Source organism: Salvelinus namaycush, unplaced genomic scaffold (assembly GCF_016432855.1).
Source record: "Salvelinus namaycush isolate Seneca unplaced genomic scaffold, SaNama_1.0 Scaffold628, whole genome shotgun sequence".
Classification (NCBI taxonomy): domain Eukaryota; kingdom Metazoa; phylum Chordata; class Actinopteri; order Salmoniformes; family Salmonidae; genus Salvelinus; species Salvelinus namaycush.
Genome location: NW_024061340.1, coordinates 19,349 through 35,805, shown reverse-complemented (window position 1 = coordinate 35,805; position 16,457 = coordinate 19,349). Strand labels below are relative to the sequence as shown.

The 16,457-nt window shown below is 43.3% G+C and overlaps 1 protein-coding gene across 1 annotated transcript in view; it reads right to left on the bottom strand.

The window, feature by feature from the left end:
* The window catches only part of LOC120042173 (DNA (cytosine-5)-methyltransferase 3A-like), a gene marked incomplete at its 5' end in the record, with an annotated part of 55,672 nt that overhangs the window by 22,920 nt on the left and 16,295 nt on the right, over window positions 1–16,457 (bottom strand). Inside the window, 3 exons of the mRNA XM_038987037.1 lie at window positions 5,197–5,342; window positions 5,587–5,671; window positions 8,391–8,574. Of these exons, the coding sequence (XP_038842965.1) occupies window positions 5,197–5,342; window positions 5,587–5,671; window positions 8,391–8,574 (415 nt within the window). The remainder of the gene's footprint in view (window positions 1–5,196; window positions 5,343–5,586; window positions 5,672–8,390; window positions 8,575–16,457) is intronic.

Here is a 16,457-nt window from a genome sequence, read left to right as displayed (position 1 = left end):
TTTAGTTGCGTTCTGTACTATTCGTATAGCTTCACGTTTCGTTTGGTTGTTTGTTAGGTGAGTTTCAGTTGATTAAAATTATGTGGGACTCTACTCACTCTGCGCCTTGGTCTCATCTTTACAACGATCGTGACATCTTTTGTTTGTTTTTTCCCAATATTTGTAACTTATTTTGTACAGAATGTTGCTGCCTCCGTCTCTTATGACCGAAAAGAGCTTCTGGAAATCAGAACAGCGATTTCTCACCTTGAAATGAACGTAGAATTTCTCTTTAATGAGTCGGACATGAATAACATACAGCTGGTGGGTTATACATTGTATCGGCAGGATAGAACAGCAGCCTCTGGTAAGACACGGGGTGGTGGTCTATGTATATTTGTAAACAATAGCTGGTGCACGATGTCTAAGGAAGTCTCAAGGTTTTGCTCGCCTGAAGTAGAGTATCTCATGAAAAGCTGTAGATCACACTATCTACCTTGAGAGTTTTCATCTGTATGTTTTGTAGCTGTCTACATACCACCACAGACCGATGCTGACACTAAGACCGCACTGAATGAGTTGTATTCCACCATAAGCAAACAGGAAAACGCTCATCCAGAGGCAGCACTCCTAGTAGCCGGGGACTTTAATGCAGGGAAACTTAAATCCGTTATACCTGATTTCTATCAGCATATTAAATGTGCAACCAGGAGGGAAAAAACTCCAGACAACCTTTACTCCAAACACAGAGACACGTACAAAGCTCTCTCACCCTCCATTTGGAAAATTTGACCATAATTCTATCCACCTGATTCCTGCTTATGAGCAAAATGTAAAGCAGGAAGCACCAGTTACTCTGTCAATAAAAAAGTGGCCAGATGAAGCAGATGCTAAGCTACAGGACTGTTTTGCTAGCACAGACTGGAATATGTTCAGGGGTTCCTCCGATGGCATTGAGGAGTACACTACATCAGTCACTGGCTTTATCAATAACTGCATCGATGACGTCATTCCCACAGTGACTGTACGTACATACCCCAACTAGAAGCCATGGATTACAGGCAAACATCCGCACTGAGCTAAAGGCTAGAGCTGCCGCTTTCAAGGAGCGGGACTCTAAACCGGAAGCTTATAAGAAATCCCGCTATGCCCTCCAACGAACCATCAAACAGGCAAAGCCTCAATACAGAACTAAGATTGAATCCTACTACACCGGCTCTGTGGCAGGGCTTGCAAACTATTACAGACTACAAAGGGAAACCCAGCCGCGAGCTGCCCAGTGACACAAGCCTATCAGACGAGCTAAATTACTTCTATGCTTGCTTCGAGGCAAGTAACACTGAAACACGCATGAGAGCACCAGCTGTTCGGGACAACTGTGTGATCACACTCTCCGTAGCCGACGTGAGTAAGACCTTTAAACAGGTCAACATACACAAGGCCGCAGGGCCAGATGGATTACCAGGACATGTACTCCGAACTTGTGCTGACATTTTCAACCTCTCCCTGTCTGAGTCTGTAATACCAACATGTTTCAAGCAGGCCACCATAGTCCCTGTGCCCAAGAACACTAAGGTAATCTGCCTAAATAACTATCGATCCGTAGCACTCACATCTGTTTGCCATGAAGTGCTTTGAAAGGCTGGTAATGGCTCACATCAACACCATTATCTCAGAAACCCTAGACCCACTCCAATTTGCATACTGCCCCAACAGATCCACAGATGATGCAATCTCTATTGCACTCCACACTGCCCTTTCCCACCTGGACAAAAGGAACACCTGTGTGAGCATGCTATTCATTGACTACAGCTCAGTGTTCAACACCATAGTGCCCTCAAAGCTCATCACTAAGCTAATGATTCTGGGACTAAACACCTCCCTCTGCAACTGGATCCTGGACTTCCTGACGGGCCGCCCCCAGGTGGTAAGGGTAGGTAACAACACATCCACCACGCTGATCCTCAACACGGGGGCCCCTCAGGGGTGTGTGCTCAGTCCCCTCCTGTACTCCCTATTCACTCATGAATCCATGACCAGGCACGACTCCAACACCATCATTAAGTTTGCCGATAACACAACAGTGGTAGGCCTGATCACCAACAACGTCGAGACAGCCTATAGGTAGGAGATCTGAGACCTGGCCGTGTGGTGCCAGGACAACAACCTCTACCCCAACGTGATCAAGACTAAGGAGATGAATGTGGACTACAGGAAAAGTAGGACCGAGCACGCCCCCATTCTCATCGAGGTGGCTGCAGTGGAGCAGGATGAGATCTTCAAGTTCCTCCTCTGCACCGTAATACCCTGTATATAGCCTCCACATTGACTCTGCACCGTAATACCCTGTATATAGCCTCCACATTGACTCTGTACCGTAATACCCTGTATATAGCCTCCACATTGACTCTGTACCGTAATACCCTGTATATAGCCTCCACATTGACTCTGCACCGTAATACCCTGTATATAGCCTCCACATTGACTCTGTACTGTAATACCCTGTATATAGCCTCCACATTGACTCTGTACCGTAATACCCTGTATATAGCCTCCACATTGACTCTGTACCGTAATACCCTGTATATAGCCTCCACATTGACTCTGTACCATAATACCCTGTCATATAGCCTCCACATTGACTCTGCACCGTAATACCCTGTATATAGCCTCCACATTGACTCTGCACCGTAATACCCTGTATATAGCCTCCACATTGACTCTGTACCGTAATACCCTGTATATAGCCTCCACATTGACTCTGTACCGTAATACCCTGTATATAGCCTCCACATTGACTCTGTACCGTAATACCCTGTATATAGCCTCCACATTGACTCTGTACCGTAATACCCTGTATATAGCCTCCACATTGACTCTGTACCGTAATACCCTGTATATAGCCTCCACATTGACTCTGTACCGTAATACCCTGTATATAGCCTCCACATTGACTCTGTACCGTAATACCCTGTATATAGCCTCCACATTGACTCTGTACCGTAATACCCTGTATATAGCCTCCACATTGACTCTGTACCGTAATACCCTGTATATAGCCTCCACATTGACTCTGTACCGTAATACCCTGTATATAGCCTCCACATTGACTCTGTACCGTAATACCCTGTATATAGCCTCCACATTGACTCTGTACCGTAATACCCTGTATATAGCCTCCACATTGACTCTGTACCGTAATACCCTGTATATAGCCTCCACATTGACTCTGTACCGGTACCCCCTGTATATAGCCTCCACATTGACTCTGTACCGTAACACCCTGTATATAGCCTCCACATTGACTCTGTACCGGTACCCCCTGTATATAGCCTCCACATTGACTCTGTACTGGTACACCCTGTATATAGCCTCCACCTTGACTCTGTACCGGTACCCCCTGTATATAGCCTCCACATTGACTCTGTACTGGTACCCCCTGTATATAGCCTCCACATTGACTCTGTACCGTAACACCCTGTATATAGCCTCCACATTGACTCTGTACCGGTACCCCCTGTATATAGCCTCCACATTGACTCTGTACCGGTACCCCCTGTATATAGCCTCCACATTGACTTTGTACCGGTACCCCCTGTATATAGTCTCCACATTGACTCTGTACCGTAACACCCTGTATATAGCCTCCACATTGACTCTGTACCGGTACCCCCTGTATATAGCCTCCACATTGACTCTGTACCGTAATACCCTGTATATAGCCTCCACATTGACTCTGTACCGTAATACCCTGTATATAGCCTCCACATTGACTCTGTACCGTAATACCCTGTATATAGCCTCCACATTGACTCTGTACCGTAATACCCTGTATATAGCCTCCACATTGACTCTGTACCGTAATACCCTGTATATAGCCTCCACATTGACTCTGTACCGTAATACCCTGTATATAGCCTCCACATTGACTCTGTACCGTAATACCCTGTATATAGCCTCCACATTGACTCTGTACCGTAATACCCTGTATATAGCCTCCACATTGACTCTGTACCGTAATACCCTGTATATAGCCTCCACATTGACTCTGTACCGGTACCCCCTGTATATAGCCTCCACATTGACTCTGTACCGTAACACCCTGTATATAGCCTCCACATTGACTCTGTACCGGTACCCCCTGTATATAGCCTCCACATTGACTCTGTACTGGTACACCCTGTATATAGCCTCCACCTTGACTCTGTACCGGTACCCCCTGTATATAGCCTCCACATTGACTCTGTACTGGTACCCCCTGTATATAGCCTCCACATTGACTCTGTACCGTAACACCCTGTATATAGCCTCCACATTGACTCTGTACCGGTACCCCCTGTATATAGCCTCCACATTGACTCTGTACCGGTACCCCCTGTATATAGCCTCCACATTGACTTTGTACCGGTACCCCCTGTATATAGTCTCCACATTGACTCTGTACCGTAACACCCTGTATATAGCCTCCACATTGACTCAGTACCGTAACACCCTGTATATAGCCTCCACATTGACTCTGTACCGTAATACCCTGTATATAGCCTCCACATTGTAATTTTACTGCTGCTCTTTAATTATTTGTTACTTTTATTTTAATTTTTTTAGGTAGTTTTCTTAAAACTGCATTGTTAGCTAGGGGCTTGTAAGTAAGCATTTCACTGTAAGGTCTACACCTGTTGTATTCGGCGCATGTGACAAATATAATTTGATTTGAAATTATATTTGATGTACAGGACACCCCCTGGACAGGACACTATCCATCTCCTTAATGGCATCAGGTTCCAGGTTTTTGGTATGACCAGGGGTCGAACCACCATTTCTCAATCTCAAGGCAAACACTCAGTTGGATCTTCATTAGGGTTAGAGTTATTATGGAACTTTAGAAGGAGGAGAGAGGAAGAGGAGGAGAGAAGAAGAGGAGAGAAGAGGAGGAGAGGAGAAGAGAGAAGAGAAGAGGAGGAGGAGGAGCAGAGAAGAAGAGGAGAGAAGAGGAGGAGAGGAGGAGAAGAGAAGGAGGAGGATAAGAGGAGGAGGAGGAGAGAAGAGGAGGAGAAGTAGAGGAGATAAGGAGGAGGAGCAGAGAAGGCGAGAAGAGGCGGGAAAAGGAGGAAAGAAGTGGCGGAGTAGAGAAGAAGAGGAGGAGGAGAGAAGAGGAGCAGACGAAGAGGAGGGAAGAAGAGGAGGAGAGCAGAAGAGGAGAGAAGAGAGAAGACTCACGTGTTTGCGTGTGACGTTGCGTACGTCTCCAACATACATGATGGAACCATGGTGACGTACGATCCCCACGGTGATAGAATCCTCACACACCTCTGAAGCCACGTACCTGTCCACCTGAATACCTAGGTCCCTGAGCACCAAGAGACCTACACACACACACACACACACACACACACACACACACACACACACACACACACACACACACACACACACACACACACACACACACACACACACACACAGATACATTAAAGACACACATATACACAAAAACATACTACACACACACACACACACACACACACACACACACACACACACACACACACACACACACACACACACACACACACACACACACACACACACACACGCTGGTGTTCTGACCTGTGGCGATACCGTCGAACAGAGAGAGGACTCTGATTGGCTGTCTCCTCTCAGCTGCTACAGGAGGGTACAACCTGGCTGCCTCCTAGAAGAGGGGGAGAGGGGGGAGGGGTTCAATGTCATCCTTGTGATCCTCAGCCATAAAACATTTTGAGCAGTTTACATGTTTTAATGTGTTGGTCTAAAGCAGAGATATCAAACTGGTTCCCTGTTCCACATCGTTGATTTCCAACCCACCTTATTCAACTAATCAGCCAGTGTGCCAGGTAGGTGTTGGAAACCAAATATGTGAAACTACTCACTACTTCACAGGAGAGCATTTTGAAAGTCAACTTTTTTTTTTTTATCAAAATGTTTTTAGGGGGGCAGAAATGCCTTCTGGGACATGTGAACATTTGTGTGTTTTAATAACAAACTTGTATGCCATCTGTAAATACGAATACAATTGTTAAATTACGAGCCTAGTTGGTTTAGCCACCGAAAAAGTCAGCAACCTTCCTGCTAGCCATGATTGGCTGAGATAATGAGTGGGCTGGACATGCCTAGAGATGAGTTCAGATTGGTCTGCCATATAGAACGCTTCTGTCTATTTGAGTTGGTCAGTATGTCTAGGGTAATCCTGTCTAACACAGCTTTTTTTTTAAATGTATTGTGTAGTAAAACTTAACAAAAGACTCCAGTATCCATTTCAATAGAATGTCACTGCAACAAGTGTGACAGAGTGCAGAATAACTGATGAATTTACCAACGCTCAACACCCGTTGACTATGGCCGGTGTCAGTAAACGTCGGCATAAAAGCATTATTAAATTGTTGCCAGGATCACAGTTACAGTCACCAACACTCTGGATAACATGAAAACAGCCTAACCAGCTCTGGCAAGTAAAATGGTCAGAGTTTGGGTTTAAGATGATTCTGATGGCATTGCACATGGTCAGTGTGAACCAGAGGGACTTGACACAACAGGGAAACCAAGCTGTACAAACAGAAAATAGGTCATCCTGTCTAACGCTGCTGTAAAAAATAAACTGCTTAGTAGAAGTGCATACGTGTTGCTCTCCACTCTTAGAGGAAATGGAGAAACCACCAGTCTTCAAACTAAGGGCAACCATGGCAACCGTGACAGAGAGGGAGAAGTGTACATCCATGAAGATAGTTTAGCTACGTTTTCAGACACGTTTCTAATTTTGTCAGAAAGTCGTTTTCATTTCAAGTTAAAGTGTACTGTTAGCTAGCTAGCTAACGTTAGCTGGCTGGCTTGGTAGCTAACGTTACGTGTATGATCTGTGTAGTAATATTATTTGTATCTCAGAGCCATTTGCTTGACTAGCTATAGCCTAATGTTAGATGGTTAACATTGAACCTGGTTGGTTAGCTACCTGCAGATTCTAAAGCCATGACCTAATTTTCTGGAGTTTTCCAAGCTGTTGAAAGCTGTTGAAAGGCACAGTCAACTTAGTGTATGTAAACTTCTGACCCACTGAAATTGTGATACAGTGAATTATAAGTGAAATAATCTGTCTGTAAACAATTGTTGGAAAAATGACTTGTGTCATGCACAAAGTAGATGTCTTAACCGACTTGACAAAACTATAGTTTGTTGACAAGAAATTTGTTGAGTGGTTGAAAAATGAGTTTTAATGACTCCAACCTAAGTGTATGTACACTTCCAACTTCAACTGTATGGGGAGGATGAGGGCTGCAGTAGGTATCTCAGATAGGGGGGAGTGAGGACTAAGAGGGTTTTATAAATAAGCATCAACCAGCGGGTCCTGTGACGGGTATACAGAGATGACCAGTTTTCAGAGGAGTATAGAGTGCAGTGATGTGTCCTATAAGAAGCATTGCTGGCAAATCTGATGGCCGAATGGTAAAGCACATCTAGCCGCTCGAGAGCACCCTTACCTGCCGATCTATAAATTACGTCTCCGTAATCTAGCATGGGTAGGATGGTCATCTGAATCAGGGTTAGTTTGGCAGCTGGGGTGAAAGAGGAGCGATTACAATAGAGGAAACCAAGTCTAGATTTAACCTTAGCTAGCTAGCTACATGTCATAACAAAATACTCCACTATGCAAGTATCCATTTCAATAGAATGTTAATGATGTCACTGCGACAGCTGTTGTCGATAGACGTAGCTGGTAAATTCGCTCTGGCTATCTACTCCGATTTCAGAGCACTCTCGTCTGTGTGCCAGAGCGCAGAATAACTGTTGAATTTACAAACGCTCAACACCCGTTGAATATGGCAGTAAAAGTTGTCAAAGCGTCAATTGTTGCCAGCAGCACAGTTGCAGTCACCAACGCTCTGGATAACATGAAAACAGCCTAACCAGCTCTGCTAGGGGGAGTGAAATGGTCAGTGAGCTGTTCTCTCATTTCTGTCTGGAAGTAGCTAGCAAGCTAGCCAACGTTAGCCAGTTAGGTTGGGTGCTTGACTGTTGTTAGGACAGAACGCTCGGATCAACACTTAAAGGGATGGGTGGGGCTAAAGCTTAAGAGGGTGTGAACGATGCTGAATGGGTGTTGACAAAGAAGAGCTCTCCAGTAGGTGTACCAAAACATTCAAAGGCCATTTTCTCAAAAATGAGGTTACAAGTTTATCAACGTTCAAAGCAGAATTCATTTCCCATTGTTCCTCAACTGTAGTGTGTGATATACCATTTTCTAGCTCTGAGACTCAAATACTGTTGCTACATAAGACCGAATCGAGTTGACCGGTCACATATGTGGAACCAGTTTGATACCCCTGCTTTAGACCAACACATTAAAACATGTAAACATCTCTACGTGACCTTTGACTTACAAACTCCTGTTCATGGTTGTTAGCGAAGAACACCTGCAGTCGTGACGGCCAGTCGTCGCGTCGTCGTAGTAACCCGTGTGTGTTGTGTGTTTCACACATGTAGCAGTTCCAGGGGTCCTCTCTGATCGCAGCTGACGCCGAACCCAAACCCACCAAAAGATCCACACACTCCACACAGAAACACCTAAACATGCACACAGACATAAAAAAATGCTATAGCAAGAATAGGAAACAGTCGTAGAGACAACAGAACTAGAATCTACAACAGAGAGGTATATTTTCTGGGTGACCTAAATATTAACTGGCTTTCATCAAGCTGCCCACTCAAGAAAAAGCTTCAAACAGTAACCAGTGCCTAAACCCTGGTTAAGGATATCAGTTAACCTACCAGTGTAGTTACAAACAGCACAAGAATGAAATCATCAACATTTATTGATCACATCTTTACTAATGCTGCACAAATTTGCTTTAAAGCAGTATCCAAATCCATAGGATGTAGTGATCACAATATAGTAGCCATATCTAGGAAAACCAAAGTTCCAAAGGCTGGGCCTAATATTTGTTATTCCAGTTACTAATAATCATTATGAAAAGGACTGTAAAAACTGTTAAATAATTTTTGGGGGACTAATTTCAGGAAACTAGGTGCATGTAGTGCATCACTACGTCACAGGAGAGACATTTGAACGTAAACTTTCTTTAAAAAAAATCAAAATGCGTTTTTTGGCAGAAATGCATTCTGGGACATGTGAACTTTCATGTGCCTTAATAACAAACTTCTATGCCATCTGTAAATACAAATAAAATTGTTAAACTACAAGCCTAGTTGGTTTAGCCACAGAAAAAGCCAGGAACCATTCCGCTAGCCATGATTGGCTGAGATAATGGATGCGCTGCACATGCCGATAGATGAGTTGGGATTGGTCTGCCATGTAGCATGCTTCTGTCTATAATATGAGCTGGTCAGTGTGTCCAGGTAATCCTGTCTATAATATGAGCTGGTCAGTATGTCTAGGTAATCCTGTCTATAATATGAGCTGCTCAGTGTGTCCAGGTAATCCTGTCTATAACATGATGGTCAGTATGTCCAGGTAATCCTGTCTATAACATGAGCTGGTCAGTGTGTCTAGGTAATCCTGTCTATAATATGAGCTGGTCAGTGTGTCCAGGTAATCCTGTCTATAATATGAGCTGGTCAGTGTGTCCAGGTAATCCTGTCTATAACATGATGGTCAGTATGTCCAGGTAATCCTGTCTATAACATGAGCTGGTCAGTGTGTCTAGGTAATCCTGTCTATAATATGAGCTGGTCAGTGTGTCCAGGTAATCCTGTCTATAATATGAGCTGGTCAGTGTGTCCAGGTAATCCTGTCTATAATATGAGCTGGTCAGTGTGTCCAGGTAATCCTGTCTATAATATGAGCTGGTCAGTATGTCCAGGTAATCCTGTCTATAATATGAGCTGGTCAGTGTGTCCAGGTAATCCTGTCCATAATATGAGCTGGTCAGTGTGTCCAGGTAATCCTGTCTATAATATGAGCTGGTCAGTGTGTCCAGGTAATCCTGTCTATAATATGAGCTGGTCAGTGTGTCCAGGTAATCCTGTCTATAATATGAGCTGGTCAGTATGTCCAGGTAATCCTGTCTATAATATGAGCTGGTCAGTGTGTCCAGGTAATCCTGTCCATAATATGAGCTGGTCAGTGTGTCCAGGTAATCCTGTCTATAATATGAGCTGGTCAGTGTGTCCAGGTAATCCTGTCTATAATATGAGCTGCTCAGTATGTCCAGGTAATCCTGTCTATAATATGAGCTGGTCAGTGTGTCCAGGTAATCCTGTCTATAATATGAGCTGGTCAGTGTGTCCAGGTAATCCTGTCTATAATATGAGCTGGTCAGTGTGTCCAGGTAATCCTGTCTATAATATGAGCTGCTCAGTATGTCCAGGTAATCCTGTCTATAATATGAGCTGGTCAGTATGTCTAGGTAATCCTGTCTATAATATGAGCTGGTCAGTATGTCTAGGTAATCCTGTCTATAATATGAGCTGGTCAGTGTGTCCAGGTAATCCTGTCTATAATATGAGCTGCTCAGTATGTCCAGGTAATCCTGTCTATAATATGAGCTGGTCAGTGTGTCCAGGTAATCCTGTCTATAATATGAGCTGGTCAGTGTGTCTAGGTAATCCTCTCTATAATATGAGCTGGTCAGTATGTCCAGGTAATCCTGTCTATAATATGAGCTGGTCAGTATGTCCAGGTAATCCTGTCTATAACATGAGCTGGTCAGTATGTCCAGGTAATCCTGTCTATAATATGAGCTGGTCAGTGTGTCCAGGTAATCCTGTCTATAATATGAGCTGGTCAGTGTGTCCAGGTAATCCTGTCTATAATATGAGCTGGTCAGTGTGTCTAGGTAATCCTGTCTATAATATGAGCTGCTCAGTATGTCCAGGTAATCCTGTCTATAATATGAGCTGGTCAGTATGTCCAGGTAATCCTGTCTATAACATGAGCTGGTCAGTATGTCTAGGTAATCCTGTCTATAATATGAGCTGGTCAGTATGTCCAGGTAATCCCGTCTATAATATGAGCTGGTCAGTATGTCCAGGTAATCCTGTCTATAACATGAGCTGGTCAGTATGTCCAGGTAATCCTGTCTATAATATGAGCTGGTCAGTATGTCCAGGTAATCCCGTCTATAATATGAGCTGGTCAGTATGTCCAGGTAATCCTGTCTATAATATGAGCTGGTCAGTGTGTCCAGGTAATCCTGTCTATAACATGATGGTCAGTATGTCCAGGTAATCCTGTCTATAACATGAGCTGGTCAGTATGTCCAGGTAATCCTGTCTATAACATGATGGTCAGTATGTCCAGGTAATCCTGTCTATAATATGAGCTGCTCAGTATGTCCAGGTAATCCTGTCCATAATATGAGCTGGTCAGTGTGTCCAGGTAATCCTGTCTATAATATGAGCTGGTCAGTGTGTGTAGGTTATCCTGTCTATAATATGAGCTGGTCAGTGTGTCCAGGTAATCCTGTCTATAATATGAGCTGGTCAGTATGTCCAGGTAATCCTGTCTATAATATGAGCTGGTCAGTGTGTCCAGGTAATCCTGTCTATAATATGAGCTGGTCAGTGTGTCCAGGTAATCCTGTCTATAATATGAGCTGCTCAGTATGTCCAGGTAATCCTGTCTATAATATGAGCTGGTCAGTATGTCCAGGTAATCCTGTCTATAATATGAGCTGGTCAGTGTGTCCAGGTAATCCTGTCTATAATATGAGCTGGTCAGTGTGTCCAGGTAATCCTGTCTATAACATGATGGTCAGTATGTCCAGGTAATCCTGTCTATAATATGAGCTGGTCAGTATGTCCAGGTAATCCCGTCTATAATATGAGCTGGTCAGTATGTCCAGGTAATCCTGTCTATAACATGAGCTGGTCAGTATGTCTAGGTAATCCTGTCTATAATATGAGCTGGTCAGTATGTCCAGGTAATCCCGTCTATAATATGAGCTGGTCAGTATGTCCAGGTAATCCTGTCTATAACATGAGCTGGTCAGTATGTCCAGGTAATCCTGTCTATAATATGAGCTGGTCAGTATGTCCAGGTAATCCTGTCTATAATATGAGCTGGTCAGTATGTCTAGGTAATCCTTTCTAATTTAGCTTGTTTGAAAGACAGCACTTAGTAGAACTGCAAAGGTGTTGCTCTCCACTATCTGGAGTATGGAGTTTTGAAATCAGTGGAATGTACGGTGGAATTAGAGTATGATAGCTAAGGAGATGGAGAAAATTCTGGCGTTTGATTGCAAATATGCAGACGGAGTCAAAAAGAGATCACACAGAAGGCTGTTGTATGAAACAGTGTATATCGGCTTACATCTTCAATCTAAAGCAACCATGGCATCCATGGCAGAGAGGGAGAAGCATCCATCCATGTATAAAGGTAAGATAGTCTAGTGTCGTGTCTTTGCTATTATTAAATTGAAGACTTATAGTTTTTATCAAAGATTCCTGTAATTAGGGATTACGCGATCACTTGAGTAATAACGTAACTAATTAACTATGAATTCGAGGGCACCAGGGAAAGTTATTAGATTACAAAGTTATAATTTCCCAATATAACCTTTCAGATATTTTCATATCTGATCAATAGTCTTCTGATTAATGATTTATTTATTTTACCTCACGTTAGTCTCATTCCAAACGTCGTAAATTGTTGATTATCTGCACGAACCCAGTCTTCACTATGAGTCATCCATACATCAATTGTCTTAAATCATTTATTTATTACTAACTAATTAATTCACAGAAATGCATAAACAAACAAACAAACTTAAAAATAGTTACATGAAATGATGGGAGAAATATGCCCTAGTGGGCTGAACCGGCATACCGGCTTGTTAGACAAAGGGAAAATTGCGTTCGACTAAGAATTCACTACAGAGTCCATAATTATAACAATTGACATGCTAATCGTTACACATGAACGCTCACTCATTCGGGAACAATTGCAATCAATATATATATATTTACGCTCGGTGTGTGTCGTCTTGATCGTTGGAGAGAAGTTAGTTTCTGTTGGAGTGAAGTTAGTTTCTGTTGGAGTTCCTTCTGTCTCGGTTATTGTGGATAGTTCAGAGTGACATTCGTTATAGAATGGATGTTTCGGCGGTTGTCTTTCTTCGCGTTCAATGATACCGAATTCCTAGCTGCAGACTAGTAGTCAATATCAAAACTTGTTCTTATTCGTCTAAGAGTTTAACCACGTGGTATGGTTAAAGATTCAGCAATGGTACTTAACCTTCGTTCTCCTCCTCTGAAGAAAACATGGTCTAATGGTAATTTCTCAGAGTTGAGCTTTTATTCAGATAGCAGGAAGGGGCTGTCCTTGGATGTCTGACCCAACTGGCTCAGGGGCGGGTCCTCGGTTTTAGTTCAAATCAAACGGGATTTGTATTTTTCTTCATTAAACAGTCCAAAATCATATTACACAATTATACAAACAGTATCATACTCACTCATTCATTTTATACAACAAACAGATGTAAACCTCATATCTGAGGTTATTATATAAACAGGGGTATGGTAATGTAGTCCCACAGTCTCTCATGAGTTTCCCACATGGGGACAAACGGGCATGTTAATAGCTGGACTCTCCACCGATCTTTTATACTTTTGCAGGAATATGAAATATGTTCGTACCTCAAGTTCTGTGAGGTGGAAGAGAATTCCTTTGTCCTGAAAGTTTACCCTCTCTCTTAATACTGTTTGGCCATGAGGAGATTCTCAGGAATTTACGACGTCTCTCTGTGATCACAGCATGGGTTGAAGGAGGAAAGGGAGAGGCAGGGAGAGGGGGATGGGGTTTGCAATACCCAAGCAGGCAACGTCATGACACTAGCTAGCTACATTTCCAGATGTTACACCTTTCTAATTTTGTCAGAAAGCATACCGTTAGCTAGCTAGGTTAACGTAAACTGGCTGGCTCGCTAGCTAACGTTATGTGTATGATCAGTGTAGTAATATTATTCGTATCTCAGAGCCATTTGCATTGCTAGTTATAGCCTAATGTTAGCTAGCTAGCTAACATTGAACATTTTTGGTTAGCTACCTGCAGATTCATGCAGGGTAGTAACGTTATGAGTTGGGATTATGGTTCATTGTTTAGCTAGCTAACTAGCTACATGTCTAAACAAATACTCCACTATGCAAGTAACCGTTTCCATAGGCTGTTCATGATGTCACTACTCCGGTTTCAGAGCACTCGTCGGAGGGTGCTAGAGCACAGAATAACTGACACATTTACGAACGCTCAACATCCCTCGAATATGGCCGGTTGGCAAAGAAAAGCGTAAATAAAGAAACGCTGGTTAAAAATGCGTAATTAAGTTGTTGCCAGCAGTTATCGTCACCAACACTCTGGATAACATAAAAACAGCCTAACCAGCTCTGCTAGGGTGAGTAAAATGGTCACAGTGAGCTGTTCCCTCATTTGTGTGTGGAAATAGCTGACAAGCTAGCCAATGCTAGCCAGTTAGCTTGGGTGCTTGACTGCCGTTGTCAGGTCAGAACGTCCAGTGTGCGCTCTGAACGCTCCGAGAGCGAAGCGCTCTGAATTTATGAACGGACGATCTGACAAAGCTCTGAGTTTACGAACACCCACTCTGGCACTCCAGATTGAGTTTACAAACACACCCATTATAACCTTGAACACCCATCTGGTGTGTAAAGTAGAGGGTGAAGTAGGAAGCCACAGCATTTAGATGAGGAACCGTCATATTTATCCGGGAGGGACAAATGGGCATCGCTGACATGAGCGGGTTGCTGAATGGGCTGTTGATCGACTGGTTGTAGAGTAGTAGTAGTTAGTTGAAGGCAATGCCTCCCAGACATGTTCGACACGTTGCACACTGTGAAGAACCTCTTCCAGCTGGTCATGTTGTTGCCGTAGGATGTATCTGTAGCTCGTCGACCATCTGGGAGATATTCTGTTTTCCTGCTACTTCCATTATTGGAGTCAGTATTCTGTAACGTATACGCTGGGAGTCCGGAAACCAAGTGCAGGTGGTGAGTTTAATAATAAACGTAACAGGGAACAATATAACAAACACGAGTAGCGAATAGACATGAAACACATAAACAATACTGACTGGCGAAAAAACCTACAGCGGCTTGCGAAAGTATTCCCCCCCCTTGGCATTTTTCATATTTTGTTGCCTTACAACCTGGAATTAAAATAGATTTTTGGGGGGTTTGTATGATTTGATTTACATAACATGCCTACCACTTTGAAGATGCTAAATATTTTTTATTGTGAATCAAGCAAGAAATAAGACAAGAAAACTGAAAACTTGAGCGTGCATAACTATTCACCCCACAAAAGTCAATACTTTGTAGAGCCACCTTTTGCAGCAATTAAAGCTGCAAGTCTCGTGGGGTATGCAAGTCTCTTGGGGTATGTCTCTATAAGCTTGGCACATCTAGCAACTGGGATTTTTGTTCTTTCTTCAAGTCAAAACTGCTCCAGCTCCTTCAAGTTGGATGGGTTCTGCTGGTGTACAGCAATCTTTAAGTCATACCGCAGATTCTCAATTGGATTGAGGTCTGGGCTTTGACTAGGCCATTCCAATACATTTAAATGTTTCCCCTTAATCCACTCGAGTGTTGCTTTAGCAGTATGCTAGGGTCATTGTCCTGCTGGAAGGTGAACCTCCGTCCCAGTCTCAAATCTCTGGAATACTGAAACAGGTTTCCCTCAAGAATTATTTAGCGCCATCCATCCTTAAATTCTGACCAGTTTCCCAGTCGCTGCCGGTGAAAAACATCACTATGGGGATGGTGTTCTCGAGGGGATGAGAGGTGTTGGGTTTGCGCCAGACATATCGTTTAAAGTAACATTTTTGTTTCATCTGACCAGAGTACCTTCTTCCATATGTCTGGGGAGTCTCCCACATGCCTTTTGGAAAACACCAAACATGTTTGCTTATTTTTTTCTTTAAACAATGACTTTCTTCTGGCCACTCTTCCGTAAAGCCCAGCTCTGTGGAGTGTACGGCTTAAAGTGATCCTATGGACAGATACTCCAATCTCCGCCGTGGAGCTTTGCAGCTCCTTCAGGGTTATCTTTGGTCTCTTTGTTGCCTCTCTGATTAATGCCCTCCTCCTGGTCCGTGAGTTTTTGTAGGCGGCCCTCACTTGGCAGGTTTGTTGTGGTGACATATTCTTTCCATTTTTGAATAATGGATTTAATAGTGCTCCGTGGGATGTTCAAAGTTCCTGATATTTTCTTATAACCCAACCCTGATCTGTACTTCTCCACAACTTTGTCCCTGACCTGTTTGGAGAGCTCCTTGGTCTTCATGGTGCTGCTGGCTTGGCGGTGCCCCTTGCTTAGTGGTGTTGCAGATTCTGGGGCCTTTCAGAACAGGTGTATATATACTGAGATCATGTGACAGATCATCTGACACTTAAATAAAGTCCACTTGTGTGCAATCTAACAAATTATGTGACTTCTGAAGGTAATTGGTTGCACCAGATCTTATTTAGGGGATTCA